Source organism: Apteryx mantelli, chromosome 27, assembly GCF_036417845.1.
Source record: "Apteryx mantelli isolate bAptMan1 chromosome 27, bAptMan1.hap1, whole genome shotgun sequence".
NCBI classification, from domain to species: Eukaryota; Metazoa; Chordata; class Aves; order Apterygiformes; family Apterygidae; genus Apteryx; species Apteryx mantelli.
The window spans coordinates 5,632,840-5,649,586 of NC_090004.1; the positions used below are offsets into that span (position 1 = coordinate 5,632,840).

The following is a 16,747-nucleotide window of genomic DNA, read 5'->3' on the forward strand; positions in this document are numbered from 1 at the left end:
TGGAGGAGCAAAGATCAATATCGTGGTAAGACTGAGTCACCGAAGCACTGCCTGTATGGGATCTGCTGTAAACCAGGTCAGCGCTCAGTAGAGGATCTGGGTGCCAGTAAACCAGCATGCAGCCGTCCCAGTGCCCTGTTTCCAGGAGAAAGCTTATGGCTTCCCCACGCTGCTGCCAGGCAGTTGGTGCCTTGTCTCCTTCTCCTCCAAGGGCTATGGGGGCATTTGCTCCTAACGCCAGGTGCCTGTCGCCCTGTGCAGCAGGACGGAGGCCTGGTTGTTTCCATCTGAGCCCTGCTCCTTAGCCCAGTCGCACTGTTTGCAATGATCGCCAGCAGTGAGCTCTTCCCCCTAGGAAGATCTAGCCCCAGGGTAGGTTTTAAAAAGTGCTTCCTTTTAGCCATGAAATGCATTGCATTTGTGGCCCTTAGGTGGCCCCCTTATGCTAGCTGTGAAGGAGAGCACTTGTTCCCTCTGCGGAGGGGTGCGATGGGGGCACTTCTCTGTGCTCCAGCCCGGGTCCTTGTGGTGCCTTGCAGCCTCGCAATCCTCTGCAGAGGCAAGCAGTCCTGGCAGGGGCAAAGACAGTCCTGTGCCTTAACCACGCTCCCTGAGCTGCCTTTGATTAAACCAAAGTCTGAGCCTTGACCTGCCCTCAGCAATTCATTTTCCAGCAAAGCAATTTATAGCTTCATTCCTGGGGAAAGTTTTTTTTTTTTCTTTTTTTTTTGTGGCAGGATATCTCATCTCAGTGCTGCATTAATTTCTGGCCATGTACGGAAACGCCGTGGCCACATACATTGCTGGAAGCAGTGGTTTTGTAAAACATTAACTCAAGCCCACCAAAGAAGGTCAGTAGCCTTCTGTCCCTGTTTGCAGATGAGGTGAGTGACCTCGGCTGCGTGACACAGCCAAGGTGACCCCTGGGGCTGGCTGAACCCAGGGATACCTCCGTTGGGTGGTCCCTTGGTCAGAACAGCTGGCTGCAGTTTAACTCTGCCTTCCCTGGCTGGTGGCAAGACGCAGGCCGCAGGCAGATCAGCGCACCAGGGAGGTGGGTCTGCTCGCCACGACCCCCCGGCAGTGCCCGAGTGCCCCCTGCTCCTGCAGTCCTGCTTCTGCCCCAAACTTTTCCTGGCCGAGCTGGATCTGTTCCCTGACCCAGCGCCTGGAGAGTGTACCAGCACAGCGGGGCAGCTGCAGTCTTGGATGAACACCCCTTTCCGTGGGAGCCTCTGCTTGGTTCAGCTTGAAGCAACCATGAAACCAGACCCCAGCGGCTTCTGCCTGCTTCCTCGGGCAACTCGGGGCTCGTGGGTTCTTCCAGCCCAGGGGCCTCTTATCACAGGGGCTGAGGGAAAACCGTCCCCCACCAGCAGCTGTTTGAAAGTTTCATAAATCTCTCGCTGCGAGATAAGCGCGTAGCTCTTTGCCCTTTTCTTGTGGATAAGGAGGGAGGTTAGTCCTTACCTTCTGCAAGGAAAGACTTTTCACACTTCCACTTATCCATCTTTGGGTAAACTGTGGCTGGTGTCACCTCAGAAACCGTCTTTTCAGATCTCTGATCAAGTCTGGTGCCCTTGCTCCAATCCCTCCAGTCTCTCTTGAAACATGGCCCTCAGGAGAGACACTGACTCCGTCTGGCCACCTCGTCCGGGAGGGTATCCATGCATTTGGCATTGCCACCCTTGGTGACAGATGATGCAGTTCCTGTTTGGCAAGTTTCCTCCTTGGGAACTTCCTTGGGAACGTGCCGCCCTCCTTGGAGGCCCTGCCATGGCTGACATCTGCTTGGGCTTCGTGCCCTCCGAGCAGCGAGTGCCCCGTGGCTGGGCCGAAGGTCTCTGCTCGTCTCTGCCCATCGCCTCCCGGTCCCCCCCACCTCTCCCTCCCCGCACGTGTCCAGCCCGACACACGGCGCTGGCTTGCCTCTGGGCTGCCCTGTGGCGTGGGCAGCGTCCTGAACTGCCCCGCCGAGAGCTGCGTGCTGCGAGAGCCAGCGCTGTGCACCAGTCCAGGCTCAGCCGCACGGGCTGGGTGCACTGGGAGCACTGGGCACCAGCACCCAGCAGGCTTCTCCAGGGCTTGAGTGAGCTTTGCAGCTGGACTAGAGGCCCTGGGAAGGGTATGGCGGTGCCCTAACATATGGTTCACTGGCTCTGTTAGATGCAGAGGCTGTTTGGGGGCTGTTTAAAAGGCTCTTTGGGTCAGACCTGCCCAGCTGCGGGTCGCTGCGGTGTAACGGACACCGATGGCCCTGAGCACCTGCAGGTGCCTGCGCTGACACAGGGTGTCTGAAAGCAGGAGCTGCTGCTGGAAAGGACCACAAGCAGCTCGAATCCCCAGAGCTCCCCTGGACAAACGCACAGGGCGAAGCAGCTCCTGTCCTGCAGGTCCCAGCTCATCCAGCGGGGAGGGGGTGTCCGCGGCAGCCTGCCCTCCCTGCTGACCGGCAAGGCCGATGGGTGACCCTGCCCTGGGTGGCACCGGGCTCTTGCAGCCAGCCCCGCTGTCTGTGCCATTGCCATCGAAAGGGTTGTTCCCTTGTGGGAAAAAAAGGGACAAGACAACCTGGTTCCCTGAGCAAAACAGAAACCCTCTGCTCCCTTCCAGCATGGGCAGCACTGCCCTCCGGTTCAGGGAAGGCTCCCTCGGCCCCTCGCAGCCAGCCCAGGAGCCAGGTGGGAAACCCACTGCCCCAGCTGGCCTGGGAGCCTGTTAAAGCCCCTCAGCTGGGGATCGGGCCGATTCCCTGCACCCACATATGGTTTGGGTACAGCACAGCCCCAGCCCATATGCCATTAGTGGCATTGGCTCAGCAGGTGCTGAGCACACAGCTGACACCAGCATTTTCCATGTTCTGACTTTGATTTCCCAGGGCCAGCTCTGTCCATCTGTCAGCTCCAACATGTGGTTCACCTGCCCAGCACAGAGGACACAGCAGCGACGTAACTCCAGCTCTGGAGGGAGGCACTCGCCGGCCGTTCAACTGCATTTGTTTCGTTGTGAAGGTTAGTATAGATGAAGCTGCAGCACAACTGCTGCTCGAGGCCAGCTGTCAGCACAGCAGCATCACTCCACACAGCACAGGCCGGGCAAGTTTCCTGTGCCAGGGAGCCTTTCCTCACGCCCCAGGCACCCTTTCCCTCCTTGCTTGGCGTGAAAGCCCTCTGTAATCACAACTGGAAGACATGGTCTTTGCTTAGAGGCTGGAGTTTTGCCCAGGGCTCGGTGGTGTTAACTCCTACGGTCATTTTTTCCCTTATCCTATTTTCTTAAAAGCCTCAGATAGAGGTGCGTTCAGTTAGGAATTTCTGGGCCCAGTTTCAAGCTCAGTGTGCTTTTAGCCTCTTGAGCTTACTGCAGAAAGCCTGAACACAGGCCCTTCATGAGCCCCACAGAGCCTGAAAACAGGAGGCAACGAATAAAATGAGAACCCGACTTCTGTTGAAACTCTTTGCAAAAGAAAAGTCAGCAGCAATTTTTCATAAAACCAGACTGTAGGGATGAGCAGGATGACTGCTCACAAACCTGGCCAGGAACAGGGTCAGGGTCAGTACATTTGCCATGATCTTGAGCTCTGTGCACAGCTGGAGCTGAAGCACTGTCCTCCTCCTCTTGCTGAGAGGGCATGTGTCCACCCCACCTGCCCTGCTGCAGGTCCCCAATTTGGCCTGTCCATGTTGGGGCTGATCCCGGCACCTCGGTCCCTCCACAAGCCCCATTCTGGCCCTGGGAGAGGTGGCACCAGGGCCACAGCTAATGCTGGCTCTTGCCCCGAAGCTGGCTCCCGGCCTCCCCAAGCCCATGCCACCCTAGTGCTGCAGGAACAGTCCCCCTTCCTCCTTCCTGCTCCCCAGACATTGTGGCCAAGCAGGGCCTACGTAAGCATTCCCAGCTAAGGCTTAATCCCTCTTGCTATTTTTAACCCCCCTGCCTCATTCCAGTCCTTTTTTTCCTCCACATTTGGGTGCGTGAGCTGTTCACCCCTCAATGCAAAGGGGCTGCTCTTGCCTCAAGCACAGACTCCACTAATTTCTTGTTGGTGTCAGAAATGTGCAGGAGGCTTTACAAAAGGAGACAGCCCGGATGGTGGCTGTGGGGATGGAGCAGCAGAGAGCAGAGCCATCGTGCTCCCCTCGCTCTGCAGGTATTTGCCCCAAACTGCGCCGGTGGCTGCTTTGTCTCCGCTGCATCGTGCCCATGCCCCAGGCAGCATTTCCCCTATCCGTTACACTTGCTGCTGCTGCAGGATTGCATTGCGCTCTCAGAGCAGGGAGGGCAAAGCTCTCACCACTTCTGCTTTAGAGAGGGGAACGCGAGAGCGAGGTATAAATATCCACAGCCTTGATGAGAGCCGTTGCAAAGATTAGCGCTTGCACAGCAGTCCTCCAAGGGAGAAAGTGTTGAGTGTCACAGGCAGCCTGCATTCCCTTTCTCTCTGCTCCCCAGCTGCCTCTCCTGTTTCCAGTCCTGGGCTCGCTCTCCGCCGCCAGCGCTTTCATTTCATTCCTCCCTCCACCCCCTTCCCTCTTGAAAGGGAGAAAATAATAGACCCTTTGTTGGGTTGCTGCGGTGTAGGCACCGAGCAGGGAGCCGCACAGGGCGAGGGGCTGCTGGCCACGGCTGCCTGCCTGGATTATGGCATTCCAGCACCTTCAGCTTGTGGGAAGCCAGGCCCACGTGTGTGGAAGGACCCTGGCTCCGGCTTGCTGACATCCACAAAAAAGCAGCCAAACAAAGAAATTCCCCACACCAGCTTTGCTGACTTTATGTAAATTAATATTAATAGGTCCTCGAGTTTGGTTTCTGTACAGACATATACAAATAAGAAACAGCTTCGTATTTACATTAAGTTAATCAATTAGGCTCTATAAAAACAACAAAAGAACAGCTTTCTAAACTAGCGTCTTCTGTACAGACAGCAGAGGTTAGCTCACGTCCTTGGCGCGTTCACATTGACAGTGTAATGTACACTAACCTTTATCCCCTGTCCCACAGGTGAGCCACGAGGCAGCGCTGCTCAGACCGGCCCCACGCAGTCCAGGCAGACAGGCAGCAGGCACAAGTGTCATGAGCAAAAGGACCCGAAGTCTGGGCTTTTCTGCTCTCCGGGGCCTGGCAGGGAGTAGTGTTTCTCTCTCTCTCTCGTGAGGCACACTAGTACCACAGGGTCAATTTGTGTAATGTACACTACCAGCGCTCTGTGGATCCCATGGAAGGCACAAGACCAGCACAGATCTCGTGTTCGAGGCGATGGTGGATGCTCTGCGCAGCTCCTCCAGGGCACTCCGCGGAGGTGCGTGCCTACGGCAGCACGAGGCTGCTCCAGCCCCTGGCCGAGTCCTTCGAAGAGCCCCAGGTGTAAATGGAGGGACCCAGCCCAGGGTCACACGATACTGGCAAGTTCTGTGTTGTCTGACTCGGAGCTGCTGTTGCTCTCCTCCCTAGGGGCAAAGGGTTGAGGAGGAAGCATGAAGCTGGCCCTTCCTCCCTGCGGGCTCCCTGGCCAAGAGGGGACTTCTGTCTTCGAGCCTCAGAAGGGCTCGAGAGGGATGTCCCCGCCTTGCTCAGTCCTTGCACGAGTTCCCTTTGGCAACACTCAAGGCAGGTTCTGCGCTGACATCTCATCTCTTACACCACTACTTCTGAAATCAGGATTGGGAAAGCCAGCCCCTCCCTCTGCCCGTCACCTACAGGTCCCAGCAAATTCCTGCACAAGCTGTGCCCCAACCAGTCCGGGCCTGATCCTGCCACCACACACCCTGCTGACGCACCGCGCTTGCCAACTCCATGGCACAGGCTGGGACACAGAGCAATGCTCACCTTAAGTCCTGCAGGGCCTTCTTGTTTTTCCTCCGCTTCTCCTCGTCGATGGGGTACAGTTTGAACAGGAGCAGGCCCAGCAGGATCAGCCCCACAGGCACAGCCGACACGAGCATCTTCAGGGTGAAATTCACCTCGATGGGCTGGGAGCAGCCTCGGGTCTGGTACCCTGCAAAGCTACAGACAGAGAAGGGCCTTCAAGCAAGGACAACACAAACCAGCACCTCCTCTCCCACCCTGGCTCGCGGGATCTTTCCCAGGGAAGGTGCAATCGCTGCAGGACAGCCTGGCTTTGGCTCCAAGCTGCTCTCAGCCACAGCCCAGCATCAAGGTTTCTAACCAAAAGCTGCAAAGCAGCAAGATCTGGTACCTCAGTGGTGCACATGCTCTGAACATGAGGGGAAGGCAGCTCGCATGGTTTAAGGACAGGCGAGTTTGTACAAGGCAATGTTTTCCCCTTGGGAAAAGGTTTGTGGATTTAGACCCCCCTGCCTCCCTTCCAGACTTTGGAAAGCAGAGACTCCTGGATGTGGAGGCATAAGACTGACTTTTCTCCTTGGGCCCCATTCCTGCAAGAACTCACTCTAAACTGAGCGTGGAGATGCCCAGGGAGACCCCAGAGGTGAACTTGGTGAAGAAGACATAGAAGGAAAAGAAGATGGCTTCATGGCCACGGGAGTCAGGGTGCTGCAGCTTGAAGTCGTCTATGACATCTGGAAGCATGGACCTGCGTGGAGAGCAGGAAGGTGAACACATGGACCAAGCTGATGAGGCAGCATCTCCTCCTGCCTCTCTTAGGAGAATTTCCCACCCAGATGCCCATCTTGGGCTGAAATATTGCAAAAAGACCTTACAAGGACTTAAAACCTCCAGACTGAGCCAAGAGGTGTGAACAGCACAGGGACCTCGCACTCACCAGGGCAGGAGGAAGGCAGCTGCGACGCTGATCCCAGCTGCAATGGCCACAACGTAGGTAACGATGAGGTTACTGTCCAGGACAACCACCATGATGAGGAAGGGGATGGCAGACTGGACAGGGGACAGAAACCAGGGTTGGCCTCAGCAGTGCCTGACCCAGACACCCCTGGCCTTTCCCCACCTCCCTCCCACGCTTGCCAGCCCTCAGGAAGGGCTGCTCTCCAGCCACAGGGACAGCCGGGGAAGCAGTGGTGCAGGCTTCCTCCTGGAGCCCCCCAGCAGCCATTTCCAGGACGAGAGGACACCGTTTCCTCTGCAGCCACATTTGCAATAGCACAAAAGGCAGGAAGGAGGACACATGCCAAATCAGCCCCTGCCCAGCTCTGGTCCCTCTCCGGGGGATGTAGTTCTGCTTGCCTCGCGCAGAAAACCATCCTGCTGTGCACCTCTGCGCCCAAGGGGATCCAACTCACCGAGATGCCCACGTAGACAGCAGTCTTCTTCCCAAAGCGGGTGAGGAACCACTGCCAGAGGGGAATGGTCAAGGTGGCGGAGAGCTATGAGGAAGGAAGGGGGTCGTGGCATTACTAACTAGCCAGCATCTTCTCTGGGGCCAAATCTTTTCCCAGCAAGGAGCCCAGACACGGCCTCCCCCCTGCCCTGTGACATCCTTCCCAGCACCTCCGATTTCCACGTGCTCATGGGGCTGGCACACATCCATGCTGCCTACACCAGCCTGCCTGTCCTCACCCCATCCCTCACCTGCCTCCGCTGCCAGGGAAGAGAGCTTGCCATTGGAGCAGATCTGTGGGGCCACCTCCTCCCCAGGTGCCAAGCACACGGTGTCTCTGTCCTCAGGGCACCCAGCTGGTGCCAGCACACCTGCACCCACCCCGGGGGCTGGGCAGGGGGAGGATCTTTGTCTCCGATTCTCAGTGCCAGGAAAGGGCCTGATGTTGGCACAGTCGCAGTGAGAGCCAGAGTCTGCTGGGGGCTGCTGCAGCTCCCTCCCAGGGTGCTCCAGCACCTGGTGGAGGGATGGAGCCCATCCAGCCCGGGGGACGGTCCCCTCTGGCTGTCAGGCCATGGGGCAAAGCCGCAACAGAAGAGACTGCTGCCTTGGGCTGTAAGCAGGGAGCAAACACCCTGGCTCAGGCCTTGGGAGCCTGCAGGCATGAGGACAGGGGGGCTGCCTTGCCCCAGGGCTCTGTCCTGCTCACACTTCTCCACCCCAACAGGCAGGGTGGAAAGGGCTCCCAGGGAGCTGCTTTGCTCCATCCTCCTGGCAATAAACCCTGGAATCTTTTTCTCATGGGGGAAGGGAGATAAGTGGCAGGATTTGGACAAAAGGCCCCCACAGCTCCTGTTCTCCCCCCTTCCTTGGCTGCCTTCATGGGAACAAAAGCCTTGCTGTTCTCACCAGCCAGCCAGGCCTTCACAGAAGGTTCAGTAGCTCCTTCCCCCTCCCTGACTCCTGGGGCATCCTTGGTCACTGTCCCCGCAGCAGACAGTCACAGCCCCACCGCCTCCCTCCCCTCAAGCACCCATCCTGTGCTGACTCCTGGGGCAGACCCACGGGAGTCCCAGGCTCCTGCATCTCGCTGCGGTGCGATCCGAGCCCCGAGGGGTCGCAGGAGCCCGTATGCAGCCCGTACGTACCATGATGGCCAGGAGGATGTTCTGGAACTCGTTGCGGAAGCCCAGGGTGTAGGTGCAGAACAGGGCAAAGTTGCCCTCCAGCAGCTGAGGAAGAGGCAGACAGCAGGTTAGTGGGGGGAGATGGACATCCCACCCGCCGCAGAGGGATGCGCGCACTCCTCCTTGCAAGGCTGCACCCAAAGCGCAAGCAGGGGAAGAAAGCAGTCATTCACCAACCCATCTGAGGGCACGAGGCCACATTTTCCCTCTCTGCCAGCTGCTCCAGCTCCTTCAGCCTGGCACCTCACATGCTCCCGGCTTGCCAGGATCCCTGTCTGGACCCCAGGCTGCTCATACCCCAGCAATCATCGAGCTGCACCGCTGTCTTCCCTCTCCCCCATCCTCCAAGCCCAGCTGTGTCCTTACCATGAAGGCCAGTGAGGTGAAGAGGAAGCCGGCAATCAGCTTGATGTAGGCACCATGGTTCATCACCAGCTTCAGCCCCCGGAAGAAGGAGACAGGCTCGTCCGACTGGAGCTCGGAGGCCTCTGGGAAGCAGAGCAGAATCAGATGATCATTAGAGCCACAGAAACACCAGCCTGGGGCGCAGCACCGCTTGGCCAGCTCCACAGCACCCACCCCAAGGGAGTCAGGGCAATGCCTGTGAGGACCTCCTGACCTGGTCCAGGGGTCCCTCAGCCCCATGCAGAGGGGGAAGAGAAGGTCTGGGTGATTTGCCTGGCATGAGCAGAGCTGGCCACAAAGCAGAGGGAGGGAAGGACAGACTGCTAGACTTTGGACATCACCCTATGTCCCAGGGTGTCCAGGCTGGCACTAGAGACCTTGGCAAGCCAAGCCTATGCTAGATAACTTTTATCTCTAAGAGACTGATCAAGCAGATAAGTCCTTGGGGCTGAAATTTGCTGTAACACACCTGAAGATGCTCCAGTCATGTCCTTCCCACAACACTGTCCTTCTGCAAAGCTTTCCCCAGGTCCCTGTGCCCAGGCCTCAGCTCTACCTGCCCCTCTCCTTTGGGGTTTCACCCATGGAATGAGAGCGAGTTCACCATGCCTGGTTAGGGCAGATGTGGCAAACAAAGCAGTCCTGGCTGGAGGTTGACCAAAGCCTTCCTTGCCCTGCATGCTGCTCCCCAAGGAGCAGGGAGGGCTCAGATGGGCTCATAAGGATGCCCCGGCATGTGCCACAGCACTTCCAGGAGCCCAGAGTATTTCTGCACATCACTACAGTAGCCTGTGACAACTCAGTCCAGAGACAGATGCAACTGTAAAGCAGCCCCAGAGCCTCCTCTCCACCCGAGGGGCCAAGGACACCCATTCTCCAAAACAGATCCCCGTGTTTGTCCTTCCTGCTCTTTACAGACAAGTGAGCATCACCTGGCGAAGGACCTGCTCACCAGAAGACACAGTCACCCCCATGGCAGACCCAGCCCTCTGTCTTCGTGCCCCTGCTGAGCAGCACTTTGCAGAGCCTGTGGCCCAACTCACCTCTCTTCTCCCGCACACCCACCGACAGGATCACGGCGCAGAGGATGTAGAGGCCCCCGATGACCCCCGCTGCGATCATGTAGGCATTTTTCTGTGCGAGAGAGATGGGGAGCAGTGAGGGAGGCTGCTCCTCCCAGGAGCCAGCCCTGCTACGGGGGCAAGCAGCCACAGCAAGGAGGACATAGCAGGGAGTGCCAGCGGGTCCCCTTGCCTTACCGTGTCTGTGAGCGAGCCAGTGTCGTGGGTCATGTTCACCTCCTCCATGGCCACCGAGGAGTTGGTCTCACCAATGAAGACAGGGCTCTGGATGCAGGGAGTATCCACCTTGCCCACGATCTGGCCCTGGATGGCAGTGCCCAGCACAGTGCCCAGCACTTCCACTGTCATACCTGGGTGGAGAAGCCAGCAGGACTGAGCACGGCCCTCCGAGAGCCAGGAAAGCAAGCACGAAATCCCGCTCTGCAGCAGAGCCTCCCTGACTACCCTCCAGCTGCAGTTTGTTGCCCTTCACCAGCAGAGATGAGCCGATGCAGCTCTCCTACAGCTCCCTCCAGACCCCAGTGAAATCCTGTGTGGTGTGGGGAAGGAGAACATTCACTGGGGAAACTGAGGCAGGGAGCAATGCCAAGACTTTGTCTTGGTGCTCACCCTGCTATATGACAGGGCAGGAGAAAAGACTCAGGAGCTCACATCCCTGGGTACCTGCTCCAGGCACTTGGCCGTAACAGAGACCAAATCCCATCAGCCCATTTCCCACCAGGCTGGACAGGGGTTCAGCTGGAGGAGCCATGGGAGAGGAACAGGAAGAGCTGGAGGCTGTGATTGAAGACCTGAACGGTCCATGACACACTGTCCTTGGGCTGGGATGTGATCAAACGAGTCCTGGCAGTGCAGCTGGAGGCTCTCAGCCCAGCAAGAGCCACAGCGAAGGCTCAGAGTGCCTCAAGCCCAGGGCCAAGCACCAGCCGCCCCGCAGAGCTGGGGAGGAAGGAGGGAAAGGCAGGGAAAGGCTCTTACGGTAGGCAGTGGCCGAGTCCCGCTCGCTCTGCTCCCTGCTGATGAACATGGTCAGCGCGGAGTAAGGCACGTGGAAGCACTGCAATGGCACGAAGAGGAAAATCAGCCCAGGGACAGCGTGACAGGCTGCGGCACCGGGGGTAGAGGGGAGCCTGCCCCTCCGCATGGCACAGCGGGGCCGAGGCAGGGAGATGCCCTCTCCATCCCTCGGCCACCGGCCCCAGGACACGCAGAGCCCAGCTCACCGTCACCAGGGTCTGGAACATGCAGTAGAAGATGAGGTACCACAGCACTTGGCCTCTGGAGATGTCCGGCACGAACCATACCAGGAAGTAGGAGATGACGGCAAACGGGGTGGAGAAGATGATCCTTTGGGAGGACACAGCATTAGCCTCGCGGGCGAGGAGCACCCCGGGTGACCCGCCGGGCTCAGCTCTGCCCGCAGCATCTGCGCTCACGGCTGCCGCAGGCTCAGGCACCTGATTTTGGGGTCTCCTCTGAGCTGCCCTGGCTGCCTCACCCTGCTCCAACCCCCGGACAAGAGGCAGTTGCCACTGAGGATATTCAGACCCAGCCAAAGGCAGCAGCTCAGGTCAGCCAGGACGAGCTGACTCAGACTTCCAGGGAAAGGGCGTAATCTGTGAGAACAGGCCTCCCTGCTTCGACGGGAGGGAGCGATCCGCTCCCCCTTCAGCTTCCGCCCCCGGCCCCTACTTCTGCTCCGGGCAGCAGCACTGTGTGTTCAGCAGGATGCAATCGCCTCCCTCCTCCCGCCAAGGGCTGGGGAGCTGCCAGGTGGCACAACCCTCCTCCCGCCGCCCCGGGGCCGAGCAGCCTCTAATCCCGCGCGCCAGCTCGGCTCTGCTGCCAGGACCCCGGTCCCAGAGCTGCAGCCACCTCCTCCTTCCTGGCAGGGAAGGGGCAAATTGCCAGCCAGCAGTGAGCTGGCTCCTTCCTCCGCTCTTGCACCAGAGCTGTGGACGCAGGGACGAGGGATGCAAAGTGCCACGGAGGATCGGAGGAGATGGCTCACGCGCCGGGGCTTGGCGGTGGTCCCGGCAGGACAGGCCAGCGAGGGCGAGTGCAGCAGGAAGCTGCCCGGAGCATCTCTCGGCTCCATCCAGCACAGCGACCGCCCTCATCCTGCCGCAGGTTGGAGCGGGGGGCGGCTCTGCCCCTGCATCCAGCACTGCCGGAGACACGGCAGCCTAAGGAGACTGCGCACGCTTGGGTCCCGCTCCCGGATGTGGAGGGACAGGGAAGTGCCTGTTATTCAGGAGGGCACGGGAGGAAATCCTCCTTCTGAAGGGAAGTGAAGCAGGCTGGGTCGAGATCAGCTTAGGAGACCGATTTTGCTTGGCTTCTCAGTTATTGTGCCCTACAAACTCCCGGACAGAGGCTGCATCCTGGAATTAAGCTGATAAAACCGGACACAGGACAGAGTCTCCCGAGGGTCAGGACTTTCCCTCCTCCACCCTGCAACGAGGGTACAACAAGATCTTTCCTTCCACGCTGACGTTACAAGACTCGAAGTTTAAATTTAAAGCGGGGAGGGTGCGAGAAACCAAATCTCTGCGGACGGAGCAGGGAGAGGCGCTGCGCAGCCCCCAGCACATGCACATTTTTCCGTGCGCACGTCACTCCGGCGAGGGGGAGGGAAGGGGCAAGCCAGCTCCCAGCCACTCCTCTCGTGCCGCTTATCGCCGCACGCATACGTGGAGCCAAGGGAAACTTTGAATGAGTCACCACAGCCCCGGAGGGAACCACGTCACGCTGGCCACGGGCGCCAGCTCGCACATGTTGTGCCGGGAAGGATGCGAGAGCCCCCCCATATCCCCAGGGACGCTGAGCCCCGGGCCGGGCTGCCCGGTGCCTCCCGGCAGCCAAGTGACTGCGAGTTACCCCTGACCCGGCCGCGGTGATTAAGGAGCTCGGAGGCGGCTGGCCGTGACGCGCTCGCCCGCTTATTGGCCGCGGCGCGATGGTGTGTTCCTTTGTGCGGCTCGCACACCCCCTTCCCAGCTCCGCGCTTAACCGTTTCCGCGCGGCCGCTGCCCTGGAGGAAGGTCAAAACCTGGGCTCTAAGTCGCCAACACCTCAAGGAAAGCTTTGCTCACCGGGGAAGCCTGGGGTGGCCGAGAGACCAGGGACTGCTCGGGACTGGGGACGGAGCAGCGTCCCCAGGGCCAGGGGAGAGGGACGCAGCCAACACGCGAGCTGCCGGAGCGAAACGGGCCAAAAAGCGCTTGAAAAGAACTCGCTCAGTGGAAGGGGAGAGGCGACGGCTCCCGGGGAAGGTTTGCTCGCCCTTTCGAGGGGCTGCGCGGCCCGAGGGAAACGTCGGGCAATAACCCCTCCGCAGAGCCTCGCGCACCAGGGGCTTGCGCGGGGTCACCTCACGGGTGCCGAGGGTTTGGCGCCAGGCGGCACAGGACATGCAGTGGCCTCCGAGGACACCCCGGAGCACGAGCAGCTCCTGGCTTCGCAAGCAGGGAAACCAAGGCAGCAGCGAGCGGCTCCACGGCTGCACCGGCCTCGCTCGCCGCGGGCTGCGTCTCCCAGCACAGCCGGCCCCCCCGCGGCTCCCGGACCCCGAGTTCGGGGGGCTCTAACTCAGCTCAGCCAGGGCAGCTCGACTCAACCCAAACTGAACTCAGCCAACTGCCCTTGAGCCACAAATAACAGCCCCGAGCTAGCTCGCAGCCTGCTGCCCTGGCACGGCTGGGAGGCCCAGCACGAGTCGACAGCTCTGGCTAATTTTAACGATGCAAGAACCGTTTGGAGGAATGCAGCAGCTCCATCCCCACCCCCTGCCTCGCGGACGCGAGATTACAGGCGGCAGAGCTGCGGCAGCGCTGGGCGCGCACAGCTATCCTGCACAGCCCTGCCTCTAATCTCCGGACCCCAGACCCCACCACGTGGGCAGCCGGGAGAGGAGCTATTTCAGGCCATGCATGGAGCCTGGCTTAAACAGCAGGCAACTGCCATGCTGCCCAGAGCTATTCCAGGAAAGCCCGGAAGCGGAGGGTATAATCTGCGGGGGAAGGACTGCATCCCTCTAATCCTCTCCCCCCTGTGCCTACCCCTTTGCTGCGTTGTATTTCAGCAATCCTGCAGGCGCCTGGGACACAGGTTATTTTGGTGCGGGACATTCAGGCATTAGCACCCCGCAGTCCTGCTCCCATTGCGCTGGGGGCAGGCAGCACCGCGTTGCTCTGCGTCCTGCACAGGGGCAGGCGCCTATGGACAACGGCGTTGCCCCGAGTCTGCGCTGGGTGCGGGCACGAGCCCTTCAGGGCTTCCCAAGCCCCAGTCCCGCTGGCACCCTCCGCTCAGCGCCCTGCTCGCAAGGGTGGCGACAGCACCCATGTAGAGGCACCCACAGCCGTGGCAGCTGCTTGCCCTGCCAGATAGGCGTCCTTGTGACAGTCGGGCAGCACGCGACCCAGCAGCCCGTCACCGCGGACAGGCCGCGCATGCCCCCGGCCGGCTGTCCTCCCCGCGGCCACGGTGCCGCCTGCTCTGCTGGCAACGGTGGCCAAGGATGGGGCTCGCTGCCGGCTGTGGGAGCAGAGCCCTGCGGCAGCGGGCAAACGGGCAGTCCTTGGGTCAGTTCTCGGGGAGGCTGGAGCCGCTCCAGGTTTAGCGATCCAGAGGAAAGCCTGGCCCAGCTGGCACAGGGGCAGCTCGGGGCTGGTTAGAGCAACAGGCACCAACCCAACCCCAGCTGCTTGCAGCTCCTTGGGCATTTTGGAGTACTTGTCACCACACTGGGAATGCTACTGGGCAAGATGCAGCGTGAGGCTCTCCTGCCCTGCAAGCCTCATGCCAGGGACGCCCACAACCTACTGCTGGCCTGGAATTGCTGACACACATCAAGAAGGAACCCCGGGGTGCTGCACAGAGCCGCGCAGTGTCTCTTACCATGGCATCAGGCGGCCAAAGCGGGTCCATGGGGTTTTACTGATGAAGAAGCCCACCATGGGGTCCGTGATGGCATCCCAGGCTCGCCCCACAAACAGGATGATGGAGGCATAGAAAGGGTCCAGCTGCAAGAGGGAGAACTCGCATTAGGGTAGGTGAAACTACCCCAAGCCCTCAGCTGTCCTTGCTGAACACCCAGACCTTCACAACCATACTGTGACCACAACTTCATCACCATTTGGGAGCAGGGGACAGGTCCCTCCAACAGCACCTGGAGCACATGGACCCAGTCCCTCCCCAGGGTTGCCTCCTGCCCCACAGTGCTTTTTTCATGGGAAACTCCTACGGTCTGAGAGCAAGTTTACCCAAAACACCCCATGCAGCCAGCGCGAAGGTGCCCCGCTGGCCCTTCACCCTGCAGCTCCTTCCCCTCCTCTCACCTGAGCCAGCAGCTGCCTGCAGCAGACAGCGGCTGCTCGCACTGACCCCGTGAGCGCTGCCGGGGTTTGTGGGACGGATCCTGTCATCCTGGGGGACGGACAGTACGATCCCATTTTATAGCCTAGAGAAACTGAGGCACCCAGCGACCACGTGACTTTGCACAAGGCCACACAGCGAAAGCAGCCGGGCTGGGAACAGCGGCTGGAATTTGGCTGATAAAAGCCCACAAACCTCAGATCAAAGCCACGTGGAGATGTGACTCCAGCGTGACAGATTCCTCTTTATTTCCCCGAGGGAAATCTATCGATGAGGAACCGACTCTGGTGGAAGACTTGCAGCTCATGGATTCAGACACGGGGCCGCCGAGGGCTCGCTGCTCCCGCTCGGCCCGCAGCGCTGCTCTCAGCCCTGGGCGCGCCGTGCCGGAGGGTGCGGTGGGGCAAACTTTACACGTTCCAGTTTGCCAAGCAAACACCGCACCTGCGTGCTTTTGTCGCCCCAGAGCCCTGCTGGGTGACTCCTGGCACCCAGCGCCCCAGCCCAGCCCCGCAGCCCTCCCGGGTGCCCTGGGGGACCCGCAGCTCCCCGAACCCCGCTGCGGGCAGCGCCTCTCCAGCGGGTCCCTCGGTTGCATTAGGTTTTAAGGTTTGCCGTGTATAACGCGGGCAGCCAGCACCCAAACCCTCCCGGCCCAGCACCTCGGCCGCAGAAGAGCCCTTCGCGCCAAGGAGGCGGCAAGGGCAGCGAGCGGAGGCGCACGGCACCGCGGCTGGCGGCGCTGCCAAGTCCCCCGCGCCCCGGCGCCCTGCCAGCGGCAGAGTTACCTGAGCCACGTCCAGCAGGTAGATCTGGAGGAAGAAGCCGAGCGCGCAGCCCGTGGTCTGGTACGGGGCCCCGCCGACGGCGTAGCAGAGCTTGCTGCACACCGACAGCTTCTCCCGGCTCTCCTGCTGCAGCGAGGCACCGCGTCAGCCGCCGCCGCCGCCGGCCCCCTCCCCAAACCCCCGCGCCGCCGGTCCGGGACGGGGGGGAGCCCCGACGGGACGCCGCCCGCCCCCGCCGCCCCCAGAAGCCCGAAGCGGGACCCGCCTGCCCCCCCCGCGGCCCGGGGACCCGAGCTCCGCGGAGGGGAGGGGAGGGGAGCGGGGCCGCGGCTCTCACCTTGCGGCGGCGGGGCTGGCGGCGGGAGGGCGGCAGGAGCCCGGCGGCGGCAGCAGCGGCGGCGGCAGCGCCCCGCTCCGCGCCCCCGCCCCTGGCCATGCCGCTGCGCGCCCGGCGATGAATGGGCCGCGCCGCGCCGCGCCCGCGCGCTACATTGTATCGGCCGCCCCGCCCCGCCCCGCCCGGCCCCGCCCCTTAAAGGCGCCGCGCCCGCCCCGGCCCCCCCCTTCCTCCTCCTCCTCCTTCCCTCCAGCCCGGCCTTCCTCCGCCCTTCCGCTCCTCCACTTCTTCACCCCCTCTGCCTCTCCATCCCA

General features: G+C 60.7%; 1 protein-coding gene across 2 annotated transcripts; it reads right to left on the reverse strand.

The window, feature by feature from the left end:
- Positions 1-4,753: 4,753 nt before the first annotated feature.
- MFSD2A (MFSD2 lysolipid transporter A, lysophospholipid) lies at positions 4,754-16,534 on the reverse strand. Of its 2 annotated transcripts, none has more exons than XM_067311490.1 (14): positions 16,434-16,534; positions 16,097-16,219; positions 14,832-14,956; positions 11,153-11,276; positions 10,908-10,986; positions 10,107-10,279; positions 9,891-9,981; positions 8,809-8,930; positions 8,404-8,487; positions 7,218-7,301; positions 6,743-6,855; positions 6,410-6,553; positions 5,827-6,003; positions 4,754-5,447 (listed from the first exon to the last, which is right to left on the reverse strand). In XM_067311490.1, exons 1-14 carry the CDS (start codon positions 16,530-16,532, stop codon positions 5,390-5,392), a joined length of 1,596 nt encoding a protein of 531 aa, XP_067167591.1. In that variant the 5' UTR covers positions 16,533-16,534; the 3' UTR covers positions 4,754-5,389. The 2 variants fall into 2 exon arrangements, with proteins under 2 accessions (XP_067167591.1, XP_067167590.1); XM_067311489.1 differs by having other exon boundaries at positions 16,097-16,222.
- Between the last annotated feature and the right edge of the window lie 213 nt (positions 16,535-16,747).